At 41.2% G+C, this 25,468-nt stretch overlaps 1 protein-coding gene across 1 annotated transcript; it reads left to right on the plus strand.

Moving 5' to 3' along the window:
* The first annotated feature begins 2,496 nt into the window (after positions 1 to 2,496).
* On the plus strand, positions 2,497 to 25,468 carry MELK (maternal embryonic leucine zipper kinase). The gene is made up of 18 exons (XM_054287582.1): positions 2,497 to 3,090; positions 3,234 to 3,504; positions 4,014 to 4,115; positions 4,394 to 4,479; positions 4,908 to 5,024; positions 5,539 to 5,682; positions 7,200 to 7,268; positions 8,363 to 8,455; positions 10,215 to 10,313; positions 13,225 to 13,293; positions 13,818 to 13,916; positions 14,920 to 15,006; positions 16,365 to 16,493; positions 19,831 to 20,056; positions 21,817 to 21,910; positions 22,344 to 22,512; positions 24,098 to 24,201; positions 25,291 to 25,468. Exons 1-18 carry the CDS (start codon positions 3,022 to 3,024, stop codon positions 25,466 to 25,468), a joined length of 2,205 nt encoding a protein of 734 aa, XP_054143557.1. The 5' UTR covers positions 2,497 to 3,021.

Genomic DNA, 25,468 nt, shown 5'->3' on the forward strand with positions numbered 1-25,468 from the left:
CCCACTCTTGGCTTGGTGCCAGGACCTGGCTGGGGAAAATCTGGCACTGCGTCAAGCTGCCATTGATTTTTTGCTTTTAGCACATGGACATGGATGTAAAGATTTTGATGGAATCTGTTGTATGAATCTTTCTAATAATTCACAATCTATTCATGCAAGTAATAAAGCTTTACAAGATAATGTAGCCAAATTAGAAACAGAAGACAGAACTGAATGGTGTAACAGCCTTTTTAGAAACTGGGGGATAACTGGAATTAAGGTCAAGAATTTGAATGTTTGGGTTAAGGATGCTGTAAGTTATAGTGATATGCTTGCCATGCTTGATTCAATGTATTCGGAGATTGATTAATAATTCAATAAAGCAAATAATGATTGTGGAAGATTAGACAGGCACAGAAGATGAGCTGGGTAGCACCACCAACCTCTTGGCCCTGGTACAGTGGAAGTCATGGGAAAGATAAACTCAAGACAAGAACAAAGGTGAAGACATCATGTCTGGTCACTCTGATCAGTCTGACAAGAGAATATGTAATAAGGACATTGCTAGCGCAAAAGAATGTAACAGGGACTTGATAACCAAAAAGTTTGTTTTACTAAGGGAACAGGGGCAAAGGGGTCTGAATGGAAAATTTTGTATGAAACTTAGAGAACCATAAATACTGGTGACTAATGTAATAAACGGTCTTTGCTTGCATAGCATGGTTGGTGTCTCTCAATCCTTGCAGGGAGCTAGGGCTGGGTGACTGGAACTGGTCAGGTCCAGGTCTAGTTATGGGCACTGGTGACGTGGAGCTGGGTGATGGATGCAGTGGTGTCTGGGACTAGGTGGCAAGAGTTGATTGGCTCCAGGTCAAACAGCTGAAGGAGAGCGTCACTTCATGTTTCCTGCCCTTTTTTCCCTCATTTCCAACATTTCTCCCTTAATCATTCTCAGATTAACAGCCTGGTACTGCCCTGTCTGTACCAGGAAGAGCCAGCCCATCTGCCAGCAATACAGGCGGCAGACATCCTGCACACACAAGGGGCCAATGTACCTGCAAGCTGCCTCCTCTGACAGCAGTAGCCAGAAGCTGACTGCTTCTGCCAGGGGCAAGAGAATGGCCATCACCACAGCAGCAACAGCCACCTATCGCTTGTTCCCACTGCTCAGGGCATCCACAGTGAGCAGGGTACAGCTACAGATGTTCAGAGCTTGAGGGCTGCACCACACCACCATGAAGCCTGTGTTGCAGGTACAAAGGACAAGAACCAGACCCCTATGCATGACATCCCTCACAAGAACTACATGTGGAGCCAGAGACACAGCAGAATGCTGAGACTGGGCACACAGCATGGCTACACCAGCTTCCCTGGGCAAAGATGCAGGGACACGGCACTGGACAGAGCAGCATCATTTAATGCAACCTCAGCAGCAGGTCTCTGCTGGTGCACCACAAGACTACAAAGGATCTGAGCACTGTGTCCAAGACAGAGCCTTCACAGGAAGTGAAGATGAGAAGCCCAGCCTGTGCAAAGCATAGACTGCCCCCCCTCCAGAAAGCCAGACAAATTTTCCAGGATTTTGAAAAAATCATGAGTCATCAGAGGGTGCTAGAGCTTCTAGAACCAAATTTTCCAATCATGCCACCTTATCTGAGGAAGAGAAAGAATGGGAAGATGATGGATAGCAAAAGCTCTGCCAAGGGAAGACATTAAGGACAAAGAGCTGTCCCAAAATGAAGACAAGAGACCAAGAACTGGCTGAAAGGCAAGACAACAATGAGAAAGATCTGTCTCAAGGTGAACGCAGGAGATGAAGAGTTGGCACAGTGAGAAAAATACAGTGATAAAGAGCTGTCATAATGGGAATACAACAATGACAAAGACATGTCCCAAGAGGAAGATGGGAATGACAGAGATGTCCCAAGGCAAATACAGCAGAGACAAAGAACTCTCCAAGAGGGAAGAGGACAATGACAAAAAATTTACCCACCAGGAAGACAACAAAGACATGTCCCAAGATGAAGATCATTTTGACAAAGGCATGTCCTAGTAGGAAAATGACAAAGAGGTCTCCCATGGGAAAGACAATGTCCCAAACGGAACACGAGAAAGACCAAGACCTGTCCCAAGGGGAAGGCAGCAACAACCAAGAACTCTCTCAAAGGGGAGATGACAATGAAAAAAAAAACTGTTTCATTGGCAACACAAAAAAGACCAAGGTCAGTCTAAACCAGAAGATGATGTCAGCTACAGCACCTGGGACAACTCCTTGGGCCCAGTGAACAATGAGGACCCTCACACTGCTACCCAGAGGAGGCAGCAGGAGAGGCAGCTAGTGCCCTGAGCACTTCTTGCCCCAGTGGGTGCCACAGCCTCTGAGCCAGCTTTGGCCAGAGCTCCTGAGGAAGGGGAGCACCAGGCATCTCTTGCTTCTCAGGAAGAAGAGGCAGCAAAAAACAGCTTTTCTGGCCTTCAGTGGGCAGGTGACAGGTGCAGGGGCAGAGAGCCAGGCAGCTGCACTGCACAGCCCCTGCTGCTCACCCAGTCTCCTTCACCTTGCTTGTTAGAAGCCCATGCCCACAGCACGCAGTGGGCAGGGACAGGTGGGGGTTTCAGTCCTGTTAGTGCCAAAGTCCAAGGATAGAGCCTTTGCCAAGGAGGAGGAAGAGTGGAAAGACTACATCAACTAAGATCTGTCCCTAGAGGAAATCTGCAGTGTCTAGGGCCTGTCCCAAGTGACAAAAAGCTATCCCAAGAGTACAAGATCATGTACTTCTACAGAAAAGGGACTCTCTATCCTGCCCCCTAAGAGGCACAGGCATTTTCCCTGCACAGCCAAACATCCCAGTCCAAGCCTTGCCTTGGCAGATGGAAGCCTATGCCCTCAGCAAGCAGTGGGCTCTTTGCTGGCAACAGCCATCCCGCTTCAAGAGAGCATTCCAGGCTCTGCACAGACTGTTCGGTAGCTCTGTATGGTAGCACAAGGATGGGACAGAGGACTAGCACCTAGCTGCCAAGGCCACGCTAATCTCTGGAGGTATGACTGGCCCTGAGCCTGTGCACCATCCTGAGGGAGCCACACAGTCCAGTTTTGCTGTGGACATTTTGGTAAAAGGTGATGATTTTGCAACCCTATTTTCCCCCATGGTTGCTGCCCATATCCCCTCACATTTGCCATACTTCTTGTGTTTCTTCGTGCGCACAGAGCAAAGCTGCAATACTGCAATAATGAACATATTGTCTATTAACAGTCATCTAAACATATACCTCACAACGGAGACTCCCACCTGCCCCGCGCTGCTCCGGCCCGGAGAGACACCGTGCCTCGGACAGGCCAGCCCCAAGATACCCAGGAGCGGTGCTGGGAACGGCAGCCACGGCCGGCCGGGGCTTTGATGGAAAAGTCCGCGGGGAGCGGCGGGAGATGCCCCCTCCTCGGAGCAACGGCCTCGGCCGCCATCTTGTGCCTGGCGCCAGCCCCTGCCGCGCGGACCCCGCTCCAGTCCCGACCGCTGCTCCTGGGTACGCGCTTTCTTGCGAGAAGCAGATGTTGTTTTCTGTCTCCGTAGGGATTGCTCTCGGCTGAGGCTGCGCCCGTTAGCAGCCAGCCAGCCAGCCGGCCGGCCGGCAACACACACCTTCCCACGCCGGCAGCCCCCACTGCCAGTCTCCCTCCCACCCGGTATACCGTGTCTTCCACGCCCGTTCCGGTTTGGCGGCGGGCGGAGATTGGCTTTTCGATCCCGGCGGCCGGAAGCGGGACATTTGAACGGTAACGGATTCTCCAGGCTGCTCCGCTGTGGGCTCGCTGCCTCGGCACGGAGGAACACTCGGGACGGCTCCTGCCGGCAGCGCCCCAAGAAACGGGGTGGGACTCGAGGGTCTTCTGGCCGCTGCGACTCGGGTCGCCGGGGAGCCGTGACAGGTCTGTGGGAACAGCAGCCGCTCAGCCTTCCCCGGGGGCTGCTGGTGAGTCGGTTCCTGTGCCCGAAAGCATGAGCATGAGCGCAATCTGCGGTCTCCCCTTGCAGGTGCTGAGGAGAGCTGCCCGCGTCCTGCGGGTCGCAGAATGGCCGGAGATGACTATGAGGAAATTCTCAAGTACTATGAATTACACGGAACAGTCGGCACAGGTGGGCTCAGTCTATGAATGCTAGCAAGTGTGTGTCATGTGTCCACTCACCTCGATATTTGTCTGAGAGAGTAACTGCAACTTCAGAGTCTGCGGGTCATGTTTCTCGGCGTATTTTGCGGGTCACAATTGTGGAAGTGTAACTGGAAAGTAGTGGCAGCAATTGCTTCTTCCTCTAGCAATGATGCTACGTATCATATTTGCTTCAGGGCGACTGAGATCAGGGTGAGAAAGCTGGTCACCATGCAGAGCTTTATACATTTCTGTTTCAAATTCCAGGTGGGTTTGCTAAAGTAAAACTTGCGCGACATCGTCTCACTGGTGAAAAAGTTGCAATAAAAATCATGGACAAGCTTGCTTTACAGGTAATCCAAAAGATACTTCAGAGGGGGTAATGTGCTGTTCCTGTGGACCTCTCAGGAGCACGCGTGCAACCTGTCACTGTGGGATAGTGGTAGATGCTGTAAACTTGAAAGGATTCTACTAGCACCACAAATCCTGTGCCCTCATATGGAGAGGGCAATATTCCCTGGCTGTAAAACTGAGGCAGTTACAGCTTTAAATATTAAGTCACTAAATAAACCACTGTAAGTCAAATGGAGTGCTGATGAGACTAGTAGCATTGTAGAACTGCCCCCTTGGGTTTTACTGACCAGTATGTGAGGAGGGCAGTTGAGCAGTGACAGAGCTGGTGCTGGTTTAAGTTTGAGCAGTTCTGATGTGCAGGCTTACTTTGAGGTACAGGCTATCAAACTACTTAGCGATTTCATACCTTGCTGTTGTGATCTTTTAGGATGACTTGCCTCGTGTTAAATTAGAAATCGATGCCATGAAGGACTTGAGCCACCAGCACATTTGCCGGTTGTATCATGTGATTGAGACACCCAAGAAAATATTCATGGTTTTAGAGGTAAGGAATGGTGTTTCTGCTATGGCAATAATCTCTGGGTTTAGTCGTAGCAGTAGATGGTAGTAGAGTCCAAATGAGACAATTCTTAGAAAATCATCTCAATGATGAGTGTGTCCAAGGTCTTGTAGTTTAAAAATGAAGCTGCTAATGTATTCTGTCTCATTGTAAAAGCCACTCTTCACTGTTTGCAGTAAACAGACTGACTTTAATTCCCACTTCACACTCCAAAAAACAGCGCCAGCAGGATATGTGGGACCTGAGAAGTGCCACCGAATTGTCATGTCTTAGGCAGTTTCTGTCATCTGTGCTGGTTGAGTGGTATGGCTGTGGGAATCATCAGGCAGGAGTTGGGCTCTTGGTCTTGTTGGATCTGTTGCACACTGGCCTGGGTGCTGCTGGGATTAAGCAGAGGGAGAGAAAGAGAAGAGTGCCTTCCTGCTGTCCAGTGCCCTTTTTCATGTTTACATTTCATGACTGTATCCCAAATGTATTTTTTTTCTTTGCTTTCATGCAGTACTGTCCTGGAGGAGAGCTGTTTGATTACATAATTTCTAAGGACCACCTTTCTGAGGAGGAAGCTCGCATATTTTTCCGTCAGATTGTTTCAGCAATTGCTTATGTGCATAGTCAGGGATATGCCCACAGAGATCTCAAACCGGTAAGTCTGAACAGTAGTCAAATTTGCAGAAATAATAATGACCACCCACTTTTATTTCTCTGAGTGGAGCTGGTGTGAGTTGTCTTCTCTGTTCTCCTGTGCTTAGAGCTGTTCAGTTAACATTTGCTGAAAAGCATTATTTCTACTTATTGCTTTGTTCCTCAACTGAGCTGGATGTAGCTGTATCTGAGGAAGGATCTTCCTCTGGAAGAGGAACAGAATAATGCACTCCAGTTGAGAGTGGAGCAGACACAGATTTGATTTTGACTGTTGGTTAGGCATTTTTGCTATCCCCTTTATTCCAGCACGTACCCAGGGAGAGTTGTTATGCTTCCTCTCTATTGTGCAAACTGTTCTGTTCTGACATTCAAAGGAAAATGTTTCTCCCACACTGTAAACAAGTAAGGACAGAGGAGGGATGTGCCACAAGACTGATCCTGTGGCTTTGCTGTGACCACACGATTTAAGCATGGGCTTAGGGAATGGAAGCCTTGAGACTATTTCTCCTAGAAGGGGTTAGAAGTTTGCATGTTCAGAGACACTGATAACTGAGAAAAGCAAATTCTTTGGGTACAAGTGTTTTACTTGACAGCTCAGGAAATCCTTGTCTCCAAAGAGCTTCTCTCCAAGCAAAGCCTTGTGTGTCCCTCTTGGAAAGATTTGGATTGTAGCTGCAGACCTGATGGATTCATAGGATTGTGAGATAACTTGGTTGGGAATTGACTTCTAGTGGCTTCTGCTTTTATCTCCTTTTTAAAATAGTGTCAGACCAAACTTCTTCATCCAAACACATCTTGGACCTTTACCTAGGATGAGGCACCATAATTTGCTGGGAAACCTGTTAGGCTCTTCACTTCCTTTTTTATGAGAAAAAAGTTTTTTTAGTACCAGCCTGAATGTCTCCTGAAGCTTGTTGACTGCCATCATCCCACCTTCTGCTTCTCTGGAGGGGCTGGTGCTGTCTTTATGCCCCCTTTGTAAGAATGAAAAGGCTGCCAAGTGGTCTCCACTGAAGCTTTGTCGCCTACAGGCTGAAAAACCATCACTCCCTCAGTGTCCTCATGGAAAAAGTGCTCCAGTACCTTGGACAGGCTGGTTTCCATCCACAGAGTTGACCTCGGTTTGTTGTCTTTCCTGTGCTAGAGGGTGGGCAGAAACTGAATGTGCTGTTCTCAGTGTGGTGAACAGAGAGCAAGAGGCTTTCCCCATTTTGCCAGCTCTGCTTCTTTTCACACCATCTGTGATATCACTGGCTGCATTTTCTGCCAGGGCAGGCTGCTGCCTCGCAGTTTTTGCTTTCTGTGTAGCAGCCCCCTAGGCCTCTCTGAGCAGGTAGGAGCTTGTATTCCCTGTCTGTAATATGGGATATATTCATTAGTAACAGACCAAAATCTCCAGAGGAGAGCTTCAGGTAAATTAGGGCTGTTAATGGCAAGAAGAAATAAGGTGAACAAAAATGTGGTTTCTTGGATACCTGGCATTATGTAAGAATTCATTACCACTTTCTCTTTTACTAGGAAAATTTGCTGATTGACGAGGAACATAACCTGAAGCTGATAGACTTTGGACTTTGTGCAAAACCAAAGGTAAGGGTGTCAGTTGCTATCATAGCAGAGCTTAATTAGCTACAGCTTGCACATAAAAATTGCCGGCGTGCCTTCAGGGTGCAGTGCAGAGCCTTGCCCTGAATTTGAGCGGTTGGTGTAGTTGTCTCACTGCTAATTGCTTGGTAGGGCCTTACCAGTGTGAAACAGTTTTGGTGCAGAGAATATCAGTTTTTCTCCTCCTGCACTTCATCTTTCATCCCAATATAAGGCACATATTGCCTTGTGTGTAGAGTATCTACTCCCACAAAGGCCTGCACTGTAAAGCTTATGTTGGTGTCCATTTGCCCCCAATAAGTTTCAATAGCAGATGTCATTTTCATAGGATTTGTCTGTGTGTGGAGATTGTGGATCAAATCAAATAGATTCCCCTTACCTTTACAAAGCCTCTGGATCTACGTGGTGGTACTGAGTTGTTTATCAAGTTTAAAGTTCGTTTCTGTGTTGTTGTTCTGTTTGTCATCTTCACATATGAGATGGGCGCTGGGAAGAAGGAATTTAATGGAAATAAGATCTTACATATCCAAAGTCCACAGATTGCTTTAGCTGAGTCAAGTTAAAGCACCTTGCAGGAAATCAGGAGTATTGGACCACAATCTTGGTGACACAATGTCTCTCACTCTGATCTGCTTAAAACAAAGCCCAGGCTGAGAAATAATATGTTTTTAATAAGGAAGCATTTTAGTGGCTCTTCATGAAGTTTTTGCCTTAAAATTGATATAAATATCCAACCAGCCTCCTGCCCAGTAGGTCCTGGATTGCTAATTCCCAAATTCATCTGTTTTCTTTCTGGTCACAAAAGGAGGTATCCCTGTCACAGGAGGCGCTGCAGAAAGGCTGCTGGGAGAACATATGAAGGAGCAGCTTGGGGTCTGAACATTTATAGGAGTCTTCTGGTCTTGGACAGTTTTTGCCTGGTTAAGCCATATATTAATTATACCAAAGCAAAATGTTAGGTGACTATATATAGAGAGCATTAGAAAATGAAGCTTCTGAGGCCTTTAATATGTTGTTGCTAGAAGACACCATTTGCGCTATAGCAATGCTTCTTTGTCATCAGTTTTGTCTTATTCTAGGGTGGCCTTGATTACCATCTGAACACCTGCTGTGGAAGCCCCGCCTATGCGGCACCAGAGCTGATTCAGGGCAAAGCATACATTGGCTCAGAGGTAGGCGATAAAATTGTAGGTTAGGGTGGTTTTTATCATGTGCACCGTGTATTTAAAGCTGGTGAGATTCAGATCAACTCCTCTGGTGTCTTTCTTCACTGTCATGTTGCCTCAGTGGCCCTCAAAAGCTGTATGACTGAGAGTAGTCACAACCTGGAATAGCTCCTGACCAAAGGTTATGCACCTGGCTTCTTCATCTCTGACTAATCCTTCACTGTTCCCAGGTGTTGACAAAAAATAACTGTCTTCTACCACGTTATTCCAAACAGCAATTTGTTCTGTTAATTTTCCAAGTCTTGCTGCAAATTCTATGCAGTCTCAGTATCTTGTGTACTTTGCCTTTGAAATCTTCTATGAAAACTTGCTCTTTTTACTGTGCAGTGTAGTAAAATTAAAGACAACAAAAACTGTAGCATTTATTCAGCTTTGATTCCATGTCTAGAACATTAGGGTCTGCTACGTGCCCTTGTCAATCCATTCAAAATGCTGCAATTTCAATCATCTCCTCAAACTTTCTTACTGTCTGTGTGCAGCGATGCCGCGGCCGAAAGTCCTGTGCCTGGCTAGCTGAGAGGGTGGCCAACAGCCCCACTGCAGCAGGGGGTGTCAGTCCCAGTGGCAGGGCCCCAGGACTGGCAGCTTCAGGCACCCCTCGGCGGTGAAAGCCTCGGGCTGTGCCTGCAGGACGAGGTCTTCAGAGAAAAGCTGCGAGGCAGGGCGGAGTGAAGCAAGAGCCGGACACTCTCTGGGGTAGAACTGGTTTAATGTCCCGGGGGACGGCCAGCAGGGGGTGACAAACTGGGAAGGACCAGCAGAGAGTGACCAAGAAAATGAGCAGAACATGAGATTATAAAGGGAGGTGGTAACTGGGGGAGGAGTTTACAATAGACCAATCCGGGGAGGTTAGGGGAAGGGTTTAACATAACAGACCTGAGGAAAGAACCAATGGATACAATGTAGAGGAGAGGCCCCGGGACCTCAGCCAACCACTGCTCCCACTGAAGGGAACCTTCTAGAAGACTGGGAGTGGTGGGGAGTGATTGACTGGGCCCAGGGAGGAGAGAAAATTATACATATTTGGGAATATGGGGCGGGGGAAGTTACATGACAGGGGGCAACCATGGTAACGAAATAATAGACAGAAACTAGGGAAGGGAAAACTGGGAGGACAGAACCATCATAACAAATGGGGGAGAAACGGAACAAACCAACACAATACAACATCTGTGCTGTTGGATGGAGTCAGTCTTTTTTCCTTTACCTCCTTTGCATTACTGTCCCTGACCTCTAAGTCTTGCTTTCTTTTAGTTTTTCACAAAGTTGGTGCTTCTCAAACCTCCTTGATCTTTATGACTGAAGTGAGAGTTGAAGTATGAGGCATGTAGACCTTGTCATGTCTATACAGAAAAGAAACAGTGTGACTTTAAAGCCGATTGTTACTGTACTGACAGCTGTCATAATCACAAGCACTTTTGAGTACAAAATCCCTTCAGATGAGTTTGATTTCCTTTTTGTCACTGACTTCCTTGTAGGTTGAAGGTAATGCAGCAATTTGGTGACCTAGGAAAAAGGGTAGTGGTTTTACTAGTGCTCTAGTTTCAGTGAATTGAAAATTGTGTGCTTTCACGAGTTCTGTCCCAAGTTAAGGAACCTACTTTCCACAGGTTTCGTGTGGGCTTTGCCAAAAGGAGACAATGTGATCAGTCTCTAAGCCATTTTAAGCAGATGAGGTTTGTGAACTCTCACTTTTATTTTTCAGGCAGATATTTGGAGTATGGGAGTACTGCTGTATGCTCTGCTGTGTGGCTTTCTCCCCTTTGATGATGATAATGTCATGGCTGTCTACAGGAAAATCATGGTATGTGTGGATGACACTAGAATACATGAGGAACAGGAATCACTAAGCATTATGGGAAATTTTTACTTTCTGATTTGAGCAAAAAAAGCTTATCTGCTGACTTCTGTTATATTTTGCTTCTCTTTTGATCAGTATTTTGATCAGGATTTGTTTCTGTTTTCCCTCAGCCTGTACAGTACTCTAGCTTGGTCCTATGATACAGTAGAAAAGTGAGTTTCAGGAAATGCATTTTCTTGCTAGTGAGCTAAACTTTTATATATGTGTTTATCTGTCTTCTCCCTAAAAATTACTGAAAAATACTCTTCTTGAATGTCAGCCACTCTCATGTGTAGGAAAAGTGGGATTCTGCATCTGCTATTATACTTTCCTCTTCCAAAAGGAGTTCAATAAATAGTAAGTGGTACGATTAAGACATTGATTCTTTCCCTCTAAACTCCTCTTGATGTGGCTAAACAGCTGTTGTTCCTCATCACATATGCATCTCTGCCAGCCACTTCTGAGCTGGCATAAAAATCTGTGTTAATGAAGCTTGGTCTCAGTTGGATGATGAAGAGCAGTGTGGAGTAATGGCTTTGTATTCCTCTACTTCATTCTCCTCTCACCAAGAGTCTGATATGTCTTTAAAAAGACAAAAAACCCTTCTTGAGAGTATTCAAGGACTACTTTGGCAGGGGGCAACTGATGCTGGTTTGCACAGGAAATGTTTTCAGGATGCATAACAGTCTGAGCTCTATGAAGCACCTGATTATTTCAACAGAGAGTGGATTTTTAATCTGGAATTGGAGTACACTTGAGTACCTTGACAGAAGGAAGTACCTTGACTAGGAAGCTTAGTTTGAGTTATTGAAGAGAATGTTAAAAAATAAAAAAAAAGGAAAAAAAAGCAAACACTATCTAATACAAAGGGATTGTGTAAAGGTGCTAGTGTTCAGATGAGATGCCAGTATTTTACATGACTTCCCAACTCATATAGTAATAGAATATTTTGAGTTGGAAGAGAGCAAAAACGATCATTAAGTCCAACTCCCTGCTCTTTGCAAGACTACCTGAACTAAACCATGTGATTAGGAGTCTCGTCCAAATAATGCTAGCAAGCACTTAGTTTCTCAGTGAAATTGCCATTAAGTAACAGGGTTGTTGAGCTGCTTTTCCCTCTCTGCTCGTGATGTGAACTGTTTTGGCTTCCCTAAAGGTCAGAGCACATTGAGAACGTGTCCCCTTATAAGCATGCTCTCATAGGATGACAAAACCCTTTTTGGTGCTCATTACACCACAATGCAGAGCCTGGTAAATGATCCAACTGCTTAAGGCATTCACTGAGCTCAGAACTCAGATGTGAAATGGAGATCTTAATTAAGAGTATCAAAAATTATTCTGTGTAGTTACCATAGTCAAGACTGGACAGGAACTATGAACTGAGTTGTTTGGAGCAACACAGTGTCTGGCAGTGGAATGAGCTGAAGTGAGCTGAAACAGCAAATGAGGTTTCAAAGCTTGGTCTGGGAGCAGTCAAAAACGAATCATGTTGAGATGCGTACTTGCTATTTCCACTCTGAAATTGTTTTCATTTTATGTGGTTGTGAATTGAAAATTGTTTCAAATGAGGACACCTACTATTACGGATTTAGTTTCACACATTTTAAATCCTGAAATTTATTGTAATCTCATCTCAAACCCGTTGCTCCAAGTCAAATCTGCTGCTTGAATTTAAATAAAATCATATGCCTTACATGCAGCAATAATTTCCTGGAATGTACTCTTCATGTTTACATCAGTGGCTTGACTTTTTGACTGAAAAAATAAGCTGTGGCATAACAACTGTAAAAAAGGAATTACTTCTGGTATGACCTTATGTGCTTGGCAGATGTCATAACCTATTTACTATCCAGTATTGCCCACAGTACAACATATGAGAATTGCTCTTTGTTATGTTGGTGTTCTGTACCATTATACTAAAGCCAAAATGTAGATTAACTGTGTTATCTAGTTTCACAATAAAGCTATGTTATAAGGCAGCCTACAAAACTATTACTAAATAACTTACTAGTAGTGTCTGTAAAGATGTAACTGAAAGTTGTTAATCTGTGATGTCAACACAATACATACTGTACTTAGAAATGTGGCTGCATATGGTACCAACTGTTTTTGTTATTAAGGCATTTGTCCATAGAAAGAAAAATGCCATTACAAAATGATAGTTATGTTACTTGATAATGACTTAGTATTGATTTTCTTTTTATCTCGGTTTTCATTCAGAAATAAGTGATTCTTGGTGATGAATTTGGTTTGGTTTCTAGCTACTGTTATGCCTCACTTCTGGGAGTTGTTTTTTCAATTTTCTTCTAATCAAAAATTAAAGAAAAACAACTGTAAATTATTATCTTGAAAAAAATCTCACTTGCTAGATCTGTAACCTTTCTCCTGTCTGCTATATGAGATTGAAAGTTTAGCATTAGATATAACCTATTCAAAAAAGAATATCCTAATACCGAGGATGGTGTAATTTTAGTGTCTGAAAAATAGTGATTTCAGGGAATCTTCACATTGCAAAGTGCTAATATCAGTCATTCATAATCCAGGATGTTTGCACTTCTAGAACTTCAGTATGAAGTTGATAGCATGAACCAAGGCAATGGAGAAAGGAGCAGGTTAACTGCAAAAGTGGGTGGAAATGGAAGTGTCACACAAGCAGAGTGGACAAAAACTGCAGCTGGTGATTCAAGCATTTTCCTTACTAATGCTGCTGGGTTTTAGTACTGCCATGACATTTATGCAAGTCATTCTTTAAACAAAGTTCACATCTTCCTGCTGTTCTATCTTTTACAAAGTACAGATGTCACTATTGTCCAAGTAATTTAGTAGTTCCTTTTGCAGTTCAGTGTTAGCTCTAAATCCTCTTCTTTTTTTGCAGAGAGGAAAATACAGTACTCCAAAGTGGCTCTCTCCTAGCAGTATGCTCCTCCTTGACCAAATGCTGCAGGTAAAGGCTATTGTTTCTGTTCAATAGATGTATAAAGTACTATGTAATTGGTTCAAAACATTACATCAATGAAATATTTAAAAATATTCTGTGTTTAAATAAAAAGTTTAATTCTTACAATTTTTAAAGAAAATATTACGATTGCCTTCGGCAAAAAAATCTTTGGGAAAAATGTTTGATTTCAAAAATAATTAGCAAAGTTTACATGATTTAACAGAGTCTTCAAACAGCATGCATTTGGTTTTTCATTGTGTGCTATAAAAATGAGAGTTGTTTTGTAGCCCAAACATACGTTTGGAATACACCTAAAGAATAAAGCCAATGCTGCATATCCCCTGGGAGGCTCCCATAACTGCTCTTCACAGCTAAGATCTTTGAGTGTGAGCTTCCTTTTGTGAAGCTCTGAAAAAGTACTCGTTTCTGGTCTTGTCCCTAATCACCCTAACATTCTGAGTGGAAGATAAATTGTTTCTTCACTTTTTCTCCACAATTTAAGTATCACTTTGATTTTTATGGCACACCAGGTCGACCCAAAGAAGCGAATTACAGTCCAACACTTGTTAAGTCATCCTTGGCTCATGCAAGGTTTTTCTGATGCTGTTCAGTGGCAAAGTAAATACCCAGTAAGTACTTTGGTCAGATAGATACTAAAGCATTTCATGTAATATTTGCTGGCTTACTACCATCCTCATAGTGTGTGGTATATGAAATTATTACAAACTGAGCTTTGAGATGGTTGTGGTTCTTTTCTGATTCTTTTAGCTGTCAAAATATTTTTACTTGGTCTTGATTTCTCTTGAGGAGAAATTTCAAATGTGTTTTCCTTATATTCTTTAGCTGAATATGCAGAATAACTGAGTGAAGTCCTTCCACATATGAATGACCAGCTCCTTCCCTAGGCTGCTTGATCAGTACTTTCTTTAATGTGTAAAACACAAATACTCAGAAGGTCATGCTAGATGTGGTTATAGTTTATCTTGTATGTAGTCCTCAATGAAAATTGGAATTTTCAAAAATTCCAATGAAAATAAAAGAAATTTAAAATTTTCCAATTTTTAATTGGAAAATTTAAAATTTCATTGAAAGAATATTCATCCTGTCTCTCTGTCGCTTGTTTTAATTATGTGAGAGATGACCGCAGTATGGAAAAGAGGAAAAGAACCAAAATAATCTGGCTGTCAGCAGAACATTCCAAGTTCCTGCATGTTGACAGCCAATGCCACTAGATGCCACTGTTACCCCAAATAAAGACACTTTGTGCTCACACCATCAGTGCAGCCTGGCTCTGGTAAAGATGGGCGTGGCTCATAGCTTTGGATATTTATAGGCAGATGAAAGCATACATTCCATTCTAGTAAAAATCTTACCGGCTTTTGGGTGGCTTATTTGAATTTATAAGCTCTCACGTATGAGGATTGAGGCTGTGAAGTTGTTGAAGTTGTATGATTTTTTCAGTGTGTTTCCTACAGTGTTTAACTGTGATAACTAAACATTTGAAATACAAGGTCTAAAATCATCATTGACTGTTGACTCAGGCCAGTGGGTTTCACAACAGTGTCACTGTCAGATATGGATTAGGGGGTAAATTGAAAACCTCACATTTCAATATCCATTGTGTTGTTGCAGCTGGGACATCTTGATGAGGACTGTGTAACAGAGCTTTCTGTGTTTCATCAGCAGAGCAGGGAGTCTATATTGCAATTAATAAACGAGGTAAGAAGTTTGTCAGTGATTTACAGTAATTAAATACAGTAATAGAGTAAATAAATTTACTGTGTTATCAGATCAATACTCATATATTCCAAAGTATGATATATTACATACATTTCAGATTTAAGGAGGCCCTGCAGAACTCTGGAATCTGGCCGTAGCTTATAACTACAAGCCACAATTCCGGAAGATCAAATTTATTTATTTCTTTTTCTCTTTTAATTGTGATCTTCATGTTCCCTAAATCTTACTCTTTGCTATATCCTACCACACTGGTAAAATCCTTCTGAATCTCTGAAAGTCAGAATAGACTTGTAGAAATTTATAGTTGAACAACAGATACTATTTGCTGGGTTAACTCTTTGCTTTGAAATTGTTCAATAAAGAGTAGGAAAAGAAAAAAAATTAGAAATATCAACAACACTCAAGCAGTCTAAAAAATACGGAGCTTTTTGAGATGCTATTCACAGATTTCTAAAAACAGTGAGTATGTTTAATCATTTTTGGTGACAAATTACAAAAGTTGAACTGAATACTTCTGGAAGAATTGTGCAAATGTTAGCACTAACATTGCAGGCCATTGAAAAGACTTAAAACATGATGTGTACTCCAGCTTTTACCTGAATCTGAAAATTCTTCATTAAAACTGAATTTTCGGCTTCTTTGTACTTCTTAGCAGTGACAATAGTTTTGGATTTCTGAAAATACTTGGATTTTCCACATAACTGTAGCAGAAACAGACTTTTTAAATGTGTGTGATACTCACAACAGACTTGTGGAGTTGATACTTTTTGTTCTTTAGTTATAGCAAATAATCAGAATAACCTCTTTACAGAGGGGAAAGTCCTTCCAAATAAGTTTATGATGTTTACATAGTCCTTTCCTGGAAGACTTCTAATCCCTTATAACTTATTCAAACTAACTACATTATGCTGCAAACCCATCAAAAGTGGTGTCTGTGTTCCTCACACACACAGAGTTGCTGAAAATCATGCAAAAAGTTGGCGGTTACGAAAGAATGAGCAGGAGTTACTTCCAAAAAATTTATACTCTTGCTGAAGTAAACTGAATTACTAGCTTTGCATTGAATTCAGTAGATCTTCACTCCAGCATTTCCATGCTACTGCATGAACTACAAACTAACTTGCAAACAACCAACATAGTGCCTTCTTCTTGATTTCAGGCACGTAATGCAAATCACTTGAAGTCTGAAATTACAGTTATGTGTAATTAAGGTTGCATTTCAGGTAGAAAAACTAGTAGAGACATAGAAATACTAAAGGCTGTGCTTGACTTGTACTTGCAATGTTTCCAAACAGGAGATTAAAATACTTTTTCTTTCTTTCTCCCTGACCCCACAGTGGAAATACGACCACATGTCAGCAACATACCTCTTGCTTCTATCCAAGAAGGCTCGTGGCAAGCGTGTTCGTTTAAGGTTTCCACGTCTACCAGAGCATGCCAGCACCATGATGTCAACAGTCCTTGAGGTAAATTTGAGTTCAGCAGGACAGCATCTTGCTTAAAATCCTGCTCTGCATTGGCAAAGCTCTGCTGGAGAGACATTCTGGTGCTCTAAACGTCAGGAAGAGAGCATGAGCCTGAGTTTAGCTCAACTGGTTAGAGCATGGTGGTAATAACACCACAGGGATTTTGATTTTGTACAGCTCATTCACTTAAGAGTTGGATTTGATGATCTTTGAAGGTCCCTTCTAACTCAGAATATTCTGTGAAGCACACAGCCAAAGTCTTGGGCATTAAAGAGTTCAGCGGTCTCATTAACATGATTTAGCATGCTAGGCTGCTTCTCTGGATTGACTTCACTGGAATAGCCATCTATGAGCATTTGATGCATCAGGTGTTGCACAGAATCCCTCCTTGTTAATGGGCTCAAATCCCCTCTTTTAGCTGATTTTCCAAATCTTGTTCTGTGATGAGTAACTGCACTCTGTCTCTGTTTTTTGCTACCTTTAGGGTTGCATTTGGTAGGGAAAATCTTTTGATACCTCATGATATGTCTCCTGGGGAGTGTTCTCTGAGATGACATAGGCACTATGGGAACTGGTGATTAAATCAGAGGGAGTCATCCCTTTCTCATCTGTTTCACTTAAGAACATAATCCTAGAGAGGAAGCTGTTTACTTTGAGTAAAGGAAATGTGTTGCTGCTGTTTTTCTGATGATTGAGATTCTGAAGTAGTTTTGTTTATCTTAGGGAAATTTCTATTCCTATAGTTTGGCACTGATAGGGCCTTTCAGAACATGGCTAGAGTTTCTAAACCCCTTGTAATGTTGTATATAATATGCAAATATATGTGACATCAGTGATATTAGTCTGTTTGACAAATTCCAAAGCATTCAGTGGAGTTGCAGACTAGTATAAGCTGTTTCCCCTTGAGACAAAACATCTGTGAAATGGTCTGAGTGTGCTGCTTTCTGTGTTAGAGGTAAGCACTCAGAATAAATACCTTATGTATCTGATTCAGTTGTGTGTAAATCATTTCAGTTCACCCATACAGCTTTTTTGGTATGAGAATTCTAGGACTACTAGAGCTGCATAATAGATGATGAATCGTAAGTGTTCCTGATTATACATAATGTGATTTCTGTGATCATGGTGGTGGCTTAGCCTTCTACACTCTTGATGATTAAGGCAGAGGTTCACTAAGTTCAGTTTTTCTCAACTGTTAAGCTACTTCATCTCTAGTGATGTCCAAGGTAAATTGGCAAATGCTACTAATTAACATATGCATTATGCCTTCCCAGATGATGGTGAAATTCATGCCTACACAGTACAGCAATCTGTTAGTCCTCCTGCAGTGCTCAGAACACATTTAACTTGCCTGTGTGTAGCTTCTGGGTGAATATCAACTTAATTTGCTGGAACACCCAGCTAGCAAAGCTCTCTAGCTGGACCCACTCTAATGCAAAGACAACAAGGCAAACAGAAGTTTTACTTAGCCATTTCTGAATTTGGTGGCACAAGCTCATACATAATGCTGCTTAACTGCAAGATGTTTGATATAGAAGCATATTGCAAAATAGTCACCGTGCCATGGATTACATCTGGAACACAGCAGCTGAGGTATCCTAATCATGCATTCATGTTTAACGGAATGTGATTTCAACTACAGTATCAGCTTCTTGTAGTTAGCAACCCTCTGGTAAGGGCTTTTGTGTAAAGTATCATACAAGCTCTAGAGCTTATCAGACAGCTCTCTATTCCAGTAGTAATGAGAGATCTGCTCATTGTGATATCCTTTATCATGGGACAACAGAAAGTTACCTACCAGCAGAACATAAGTTACTAAAATGTCATCCATTCCAGCTTTTTATAATGGCGTCCATTTCAGCCAAAGACTGACAATTTAAAATGACTCTGTAGAGTTTTGCTGTAATGGTATGAAGTAAGTCCTTGGGAAGAGTTTCCTGTAAGTAGCAAAAAGGTCTTAGAGACTAAGGATGCTTTGATGTATACCTGCTTGTATGTGATGTGAACCACGAAGGTTTGCAACCTTGGCTGAAGTTACAAATCCCTTGGTTTAATAACTGACAATTTTTGGGGAGAGCAGAGCTAGCCATCAGATGAAGGGCTCCAAATGCTAGTTCCAATTAGTGTTGTGGATTCAGCAATCAAATGTTTTGGATATATGTGTTTACCTTTATCCTGCCCCTTTTAAACGTTACTTCATTCTTCTCTTGGATTCTTTCCAAATTATTACTAGGACTTTTGGTAAAAGGAGGTTTTGGTCCAAGCCTTGAATTCAAAGGCAGCTATTTTTGTGAATTGCTTCTCTTCATGACACTGGTCAAGAAAGATGATTTGGCAATGGTGCTTTGAGAAGAGTTTCACATCTGCTTTTGATACAAATGACAAATCTACAACAACATTAAAGTCATATAAAACCTAGGTCACCATCATGGGAACTTTCATTATTAGGAACTTAGAAATAAATTATATTTAGACTTTAATGGCAGTCTTTTCTGATGAAATCTTACTTTTAAGTGTGCAGTTGAAACTCAACTGAATATTTCTTTCCAGTCTGAAAAAACTGTGAAGATCTGCCAGAGTGCAGTGAAGTGCTATGGGCATTTGTATTCATGGAATTTACACATAAAGCTTCACTGTTTGAAGAATCTCCATTAGAAAAATTTGATATAAATACTCATGGAATGCAGCAGGTGTTTGATATGGTGTTCTTAATACAAAAGTTCTTCTTTTCATTATACATAAAAATTACTGGATATGTAAATGTTTGGTAGAATCTAGTCTAGTGGAGTTACAAATGGAGGAAAGAAGTGTTTTAAATATATATCTAACATACTTTGTGCCTTCTTCTAGCTATAGGTAATTTGACTAAAACTTGAGCTTTGATCATGTAGAAAATGAGTAAATGAGGATTTTAAAACCAACAGGAAGAAAATAAGGTGCAACAAACAAGGTCTCAGAGCAGGCTAGAGCTGGACAAGTCTCTGAAGAAGTGCAGCCTCTCTATATTGGACAAGAAAATCAAATGAAGCAATTAAAACTTTACAATTAAGCCAAAGGGAAGTTCCTAGCTGTGCTTAGATGAGCTGGTGAGGAGTAGCCTTAAATGTGCGAGCTAAAGAATTTAGAAGAGCTGGTAAAAAAGCAGCAAATTACTTGCAAACCTTATGAGCAAGTTGTAGAGGGAATCAGAAGTATTGAGGAGTTTTTAACTATTGCTTTATAGTCAATCATTGTATGATATTTTCACCCTGCTTCAGAATTTTCATGTCTGTAATGTTCCTGAATGTGATCAGAATACAGCAAGAATGGCTTTTTCTGTTGGTTACATCTCTTGTAGCATTCGAGGCCTGATGCCCAACTGGAGGATACAGAATTCACACTGTCAACTCCAGTGACAAGAAAAGTGGCATCAAAGAAGCATAAAAACAAAGACAATGTTGAGACAGTGACAGCCTTAAGAAATGAAATGCCCTTTGTGCTTCCTACTCCTAAGACTCCTCTTGCAAAGAGTCAGATTGAGACACAGGTACAAACTGTTTCCCTTAAGGCAGCTGCTTTCAAAGGTATGTAGAATGTAAGGAATGAAAGCTTAGAACATATATGTTGCTTGGGAATTACTGAAACTCAAATATAAGCACAATATTTCTTAATCCAATACATGTATTCTGGAGCACTTAATTTTTTTTTCCCTATGTGCCACCCAGTTTCTTCTAAAACTAATGCAGCACCCTACCAGTACATCTGGCAGGGTGCTGCATTAGTTTTAACCATCCATCAGGGCATGTTACTTGTATTGTTGCTCACAATTATCATCTGTGAGCCCCTTTTGGTATACCCAAACAAGGAGCCAAGCATTGTGATGTTAAGTCTTGCTCCTAGTTCCACTTTTCCATGAAAATTGAGATTGCAGTTTCCTCAACACACTTTTTCCTTTGTGATTACCTTGAATGAAAATAAAAGCATACTTTTAAAAATTAAAGCATACTGCTTCAATTGCTGGTTCTAAGAGGAATATAGCTTTTGGATTTCTTGTGGTTGCATATCAGTATTTTAATAGGGGCCATCCAGTATAACGGTGAAAATGTTTCTGTTAACAACATGTAGGTCTTGCAGCTATGCAATTGACCACAGAAATCTGTATAAATTATGTCAGCTTTTCTGAGTTACCAGAATTTTCTGTCATCAGCCTCTCTAGTTATGTACATATCCCATATGTTCATTACCATTTAGTTCAATGATTATCATTAAAGTTTTGGTGTTGATTCTGTAAATGCTAACTCTGTCCTTCAAATGCAAAAGGCTCCTTGCAATAGGAGACTCTTTCATTTCAGGTGCTAAGAAGCATTGTTCAGGAACAGTAAGTTTTTGCAGGATTTGAGGATTAAGGGATTTTGAATATACTGCTATTTAATGAGACCATTCATAAAGAATAGCAAGACAAAAACTAGTTTATGAGTTTGTCTTAAGATTGTACATAACTTGAAATGTCTGACATCTGTGTATGTCTAAAAACAAAAGAGATACTACCCAAAATGGGTAATGTAAAAACACTTCTAGCTCATTTATTTAGTGACATTTCTGAGGATTAAACAAAGAAAGCTAATTCTTTGCTGCATTGAAAGATCTTTGATTCAGGAAATAGAAAAGTGGAAGAATCCACTGGAAATGTTGAGGTTGGTTGTCTGGAGCTGGGTGCAATTCTGTAGAGAGCTGAAAATTTGAACATTGAGGTTGGGTTTAATTGTGACAACTTATTTGCTGTTTCACTTAGTGTTTTCTCCTGCGCCTTTAAAACCATGCTCTGCAGACACTGACTTTTTAGATCATTGTGTGGCATGTACATTGTATATTAAACAATGTATTTTATACTATTTTTATATTATTTTTATACTACATAATATGCTATTGTATATTATGACTATATAAACTTACACCCCTCGTATAAGGCAGATGGATTACTGAAGAACACAACTAGTCAGTGCAGCAGATTGCTCCATATTTATTCATGGACCTGCAGCAGAGCAAGAAAGCAATTCTAGTCCTCAAATTTCTAATACTGAACTGCAATGGTTACTCCTAAGGTTTGACTTGTAGAGCCCTGGGGAAATCAGTGATAGTTTTAATTTGAAGACTAGAGGTAGTATTAAGAACATATTTTATAATTCCCAAAATATAGACCTGAGATAGAAAAGGAGGTCTGCTGTTAGAACTACAGAATTGTAGAGAACTGTTAGAATTATTAATAATGAGAAATCGTCAGTGAAGAGGAGAAAATCCTTTTACACAAAGACATATCTGTTTTGGCTTGGACATTTTATTTCAGAGAGTCAGTTCACTGCAGTCACCCCAATTAAGAAACCTGCTACCCCAACAAATGCAAATGAATTGGCAGCAGATGAGATTCTTCCTGAAAGAAGGTAAGTGTCCAGTTGTTTGTGTACATTCCTGATTTGGAGCAAGACTACCTTAATCCATGTGCTGCCTGGGAAGCCCTGTTACAACAGCAAGCTGCTGTTCCTACTCTTTCAGTAAAAACTTTTCTAAAACCTCTTTTTACAATCACAGAAAATAATGAAGGTCGAGAAAAATTGTAATACTATGTAACTCAGTATAATCTATTTTCTATAACGTAGGTGCCTTCTTATTCCAGGTCTCCAAAGAACTGCAATTTCTAGATAGATCTCTGGGTTTAAACTTCAACAGACTTTCAAACAGAAACTCCTATATTACATTGCACTTGATTTCATTTTCTTTGTGTTGTCATGTCTGGTAATGTTTTAGTGACATCTTTGAAATAATAGGTTTTTAAGACTGAGGGAAAAATAACAGATTAATTTGTTCATGTAACAGGTGTCAGTCAGTGGAATTAGATCTCAACCTTGCACATGTGGATAGCAGCCAAAAGAAGAGAAAAGCTAAAATATTTGGAAGTCTTGAAAGAGGCCTAGATAAAGTGATCACGATGCTTACACCAAGCAAGAAGAAACGATGCACTAGAGATTGTCCAAGGAAACTTAAGGTATGGTTGCTGCAAAGGTCTTACATAAAGCAAGTATTATTATAACATTAAGTAATGATGTTAGTTATGTATTAATTGTTATCTTACAATAATTATGATTGAAAACATCCAGTAGCTTCAGAAACGGTTTTGTGAAAGCTTCTGTGACCTGTCTTGCCTGAATTCTACAGTAAAGTGCTCGTACAGTATTGCTGATAACACGACAGTGCCCCAGTTACCACGTTCAGCTCGTCTGGGGTTGAGGCAGCAGATCCAGGGAGGAGTTTGGCCCTTGCTGCTTATAGCCCATCTAAACCAAATGTGAAGGAAGCAGCATGGTTTGAAAGAAGAACTACTGGCTAGTTTTTAATCATGTTATTTGTGTAGACATTGCTCACTAAAAGCCTTTTCTCCTTCTGCTGGAGAAAAGGCACAAAGTGTGCACAGGTTGATGGCCAGTTGTGACAGAGGGCTGAATAACAAGAGTCAGTTAACAGGCTGCACTGAACTGAGGAGCATAAAATAACCTCATATTTAACCTCAAAATGAGGAAGAGTTTCTTTACATTGAGGGTGGCAGTGCACTGAAACAAGCTGCCCAGGGTGGTCATGGAATCTCCCTCTCTGGAGACATTCTAAGCCCACCTGGATACATTCCTGTGAAACCTGCTTCAGGGGATCTGACAAGGGGATCGGATTGCATGATCTACGGAGGTCCCTTCCAACCCTAGTGATTCTGTATACATTGCTCAAATGCAACTTAATACTTCAGAAGCTATACAAGAAAAAATTTGTACTTGAATCTTTAGGCAACGTGTTTGAAAAACATAATTACCCTGAAAGAGGGCAGGTTGTTTATCAAGGTATGAGCAGTCGTGTTGAAGCAAATGATGTGTCCCTTCAACTGACTGGCTGCTGGGATACCCACTACACACTGAGAACTATCTGTCAATCATGCACATTCAGGACAAGATATTGGGCTACAAACCTGACCTGCCAATCAGACAGGAGTCTAGACTGTGCAAATAATCCAGGAAGCTGAGCAACTGGAAGCTGTATTCTTTCTCTAAATGCCTTTAGTCTCCTGCTTCAGTTTCTCTTGTCCATAGTCTATGCAAAATTCCTGAGGCATGTTGAGAGATGCTGGGCTACAGTACAGTGTTACAGCAGTTATGTCAGAGGGTTGTGTACATTTAAATCCAAATAAAGACCACAAGAAGCACTCTTCAACTGACTTTGCATCCTCATCCTATGTTAATTTTTCAAGCTTTTTTTTAGTCTCATTTTCTCTCAACCACTTCTGTGACTTCAGAAGCCAGATATAGGACATGTTGTAACCTCTTTTCTTTATATATGAAAAATTGCCTGGTGCAATGCCTGCTCCTTGTTATCAGAAGAACTGTGTCTCAGCTTTTGGCCATTTCCCAGCTCTGGACTATACAGCAGGGTGCTAATTTTGGGATGTTGAAGCGTTTGTCACCATAGTTAGCTGATCTGAAACTTCCTTAGTGAAAATTTTTTGCAATGTCTTCAGTTTTAGGAGAGAGATTTTCATATTTTTATTCCTTGTTTCAACAAGCCAATGTTACTCTTAATGTTACTTTTAGGCACACTGTAACATTACCACCACTCATCTGCTGAATCCAGACGAACTGTTGAATGAAATAATCATTGTTCTTTCAAAGAAGCATGTGGAATATGTTCAGAAGGGGTAAGTGTAACATATGATTAGTTCAACTTGTATTTGTCTAAATGGTTGCTAGTCCAGTCCTTAAAAAACAAAGTATTTAAACTTAGTTTCTTTACCCTCTTGTAAAATAAAAGTGTACAAAGCACTAAATATATGTGCAATAAAACATGCCCAAACAGTGCAAAACTATGTTAAGTGTCTTCTAGCAGAGTTCTTTTACCAACAGGTATAAACCAATAGTAACAGAGTAATGCTTGGGAAAAAAATCACATCAGCCATCTCATGTGAAATTTTAAATACCAAAAGTTGGTTTAGGTACAGTCAATGAACAAATGGGACAATTTTGGAAAATAGTGTAGATACCTTTTAACTCTCAGTCTGGGCAATTAAAAGACATTAGCCTTTAGGCAAGAGGTCAGTACATTTTAAATGTGTGCAGAAGCCACACAGCTTTTTGTGGATTATTTGAATTTGTACTGTTTACTATCTACACTAAGCTACTGATTGCTTAGATTGGTTCTTACTTTTGATCAAACTGAAAGACTATTTCCTGAGTTCCCAATGCATGAAATAACCATTGTGCCCGCTTTTCAATATGTATTTCCTCAAGTTGTTGAGTATTTCAGTGTTGGGTATTGGTAGAACATCAGAGTATACATGAATCCTCTGATGCATTTCCAAACTTGTAATATGGAAGGATGCTGGATTGCACAGCAGCACCTGCCTCCATTGTAATCGTTCAAACTCTGCATTCAGTTTTTCCTATTTTCACACCTGCTGAGCTGCAGCCAACAGAGTGTTCTTGTCTAGGAAAAACATGGGAACTTTCCATTGCTCCAGCTCTGAGGAGAGGGGCCGTTGGCTAGCAGGGGTTCTTGTGGCAGTGTGGGGCATTGATGCTCCATTGGTCCTAGGACATAATAATAAATATGGTGCCCTGAAACTCCAGGATTTACAAAGCTCTCAGGTGACTAAATTGTGGACTGTTTCACAATATTCTGAACAGCAATGGGGTATTTTATTTAAAGTGCTTCTACTGATTTAAAATAGCATTGCAAAACAAATATGAAATGGGTCTACAATTATTCTGTTTTTTCTTCTGTTTTGCAGTTATACCCTGAAATGTCAAACACGGTCAGATTTTGGTAAAGTAACTATGGAGTTTGAGTTAGAAGTATGTCAGCTCACTAAGCCTGAAGCAGTAGGTATCCGGCGACAACGGCTTAAAGGTGATGCCTGGGTCTACAAGAGGCTGATAGAAGACATCTTATCTAGCTGCCAAGTGTGA

The sequence above is a fragment of the Melozone crissalis genome, unplaced genomic scaffold (assembly GCF_028551555.1).
Source record: "Melozone crissalis strain CALT ecotype California unplaced genomic scaffold, PUWL_Pcris_2 ptg000060l_1, whole genome shotgun sequence".
NCBI classification, from domain to species: Eukaryota; Metazoa; Chordata; class Aves; order Passeriformes; family Passerellidae; genus Melozone; species Melozone crissalis.

Coding starts and splice junctions, on each gene's coding strand:
- MELK (XM_054287582.1), top strand. CDS start 3,022: ATGACTGGCCCTGAGCCTGTGCACCATCCTGAGGGAGCCACACAGTCC. Junction 3,091..3,233: donor GTTTTGCTGTGGACATTTTG/GTAAAAGGTGAT, acceptor GTCTATTAACAG/TCATCTAAACATATACCTCA. Junction 15,007..16,364: donor TATTGCAATTAATAAACGAG/GTAAGAAGTTTG, acceptor CTGACCCCACAG/TGGAAATACGACCACATGTC.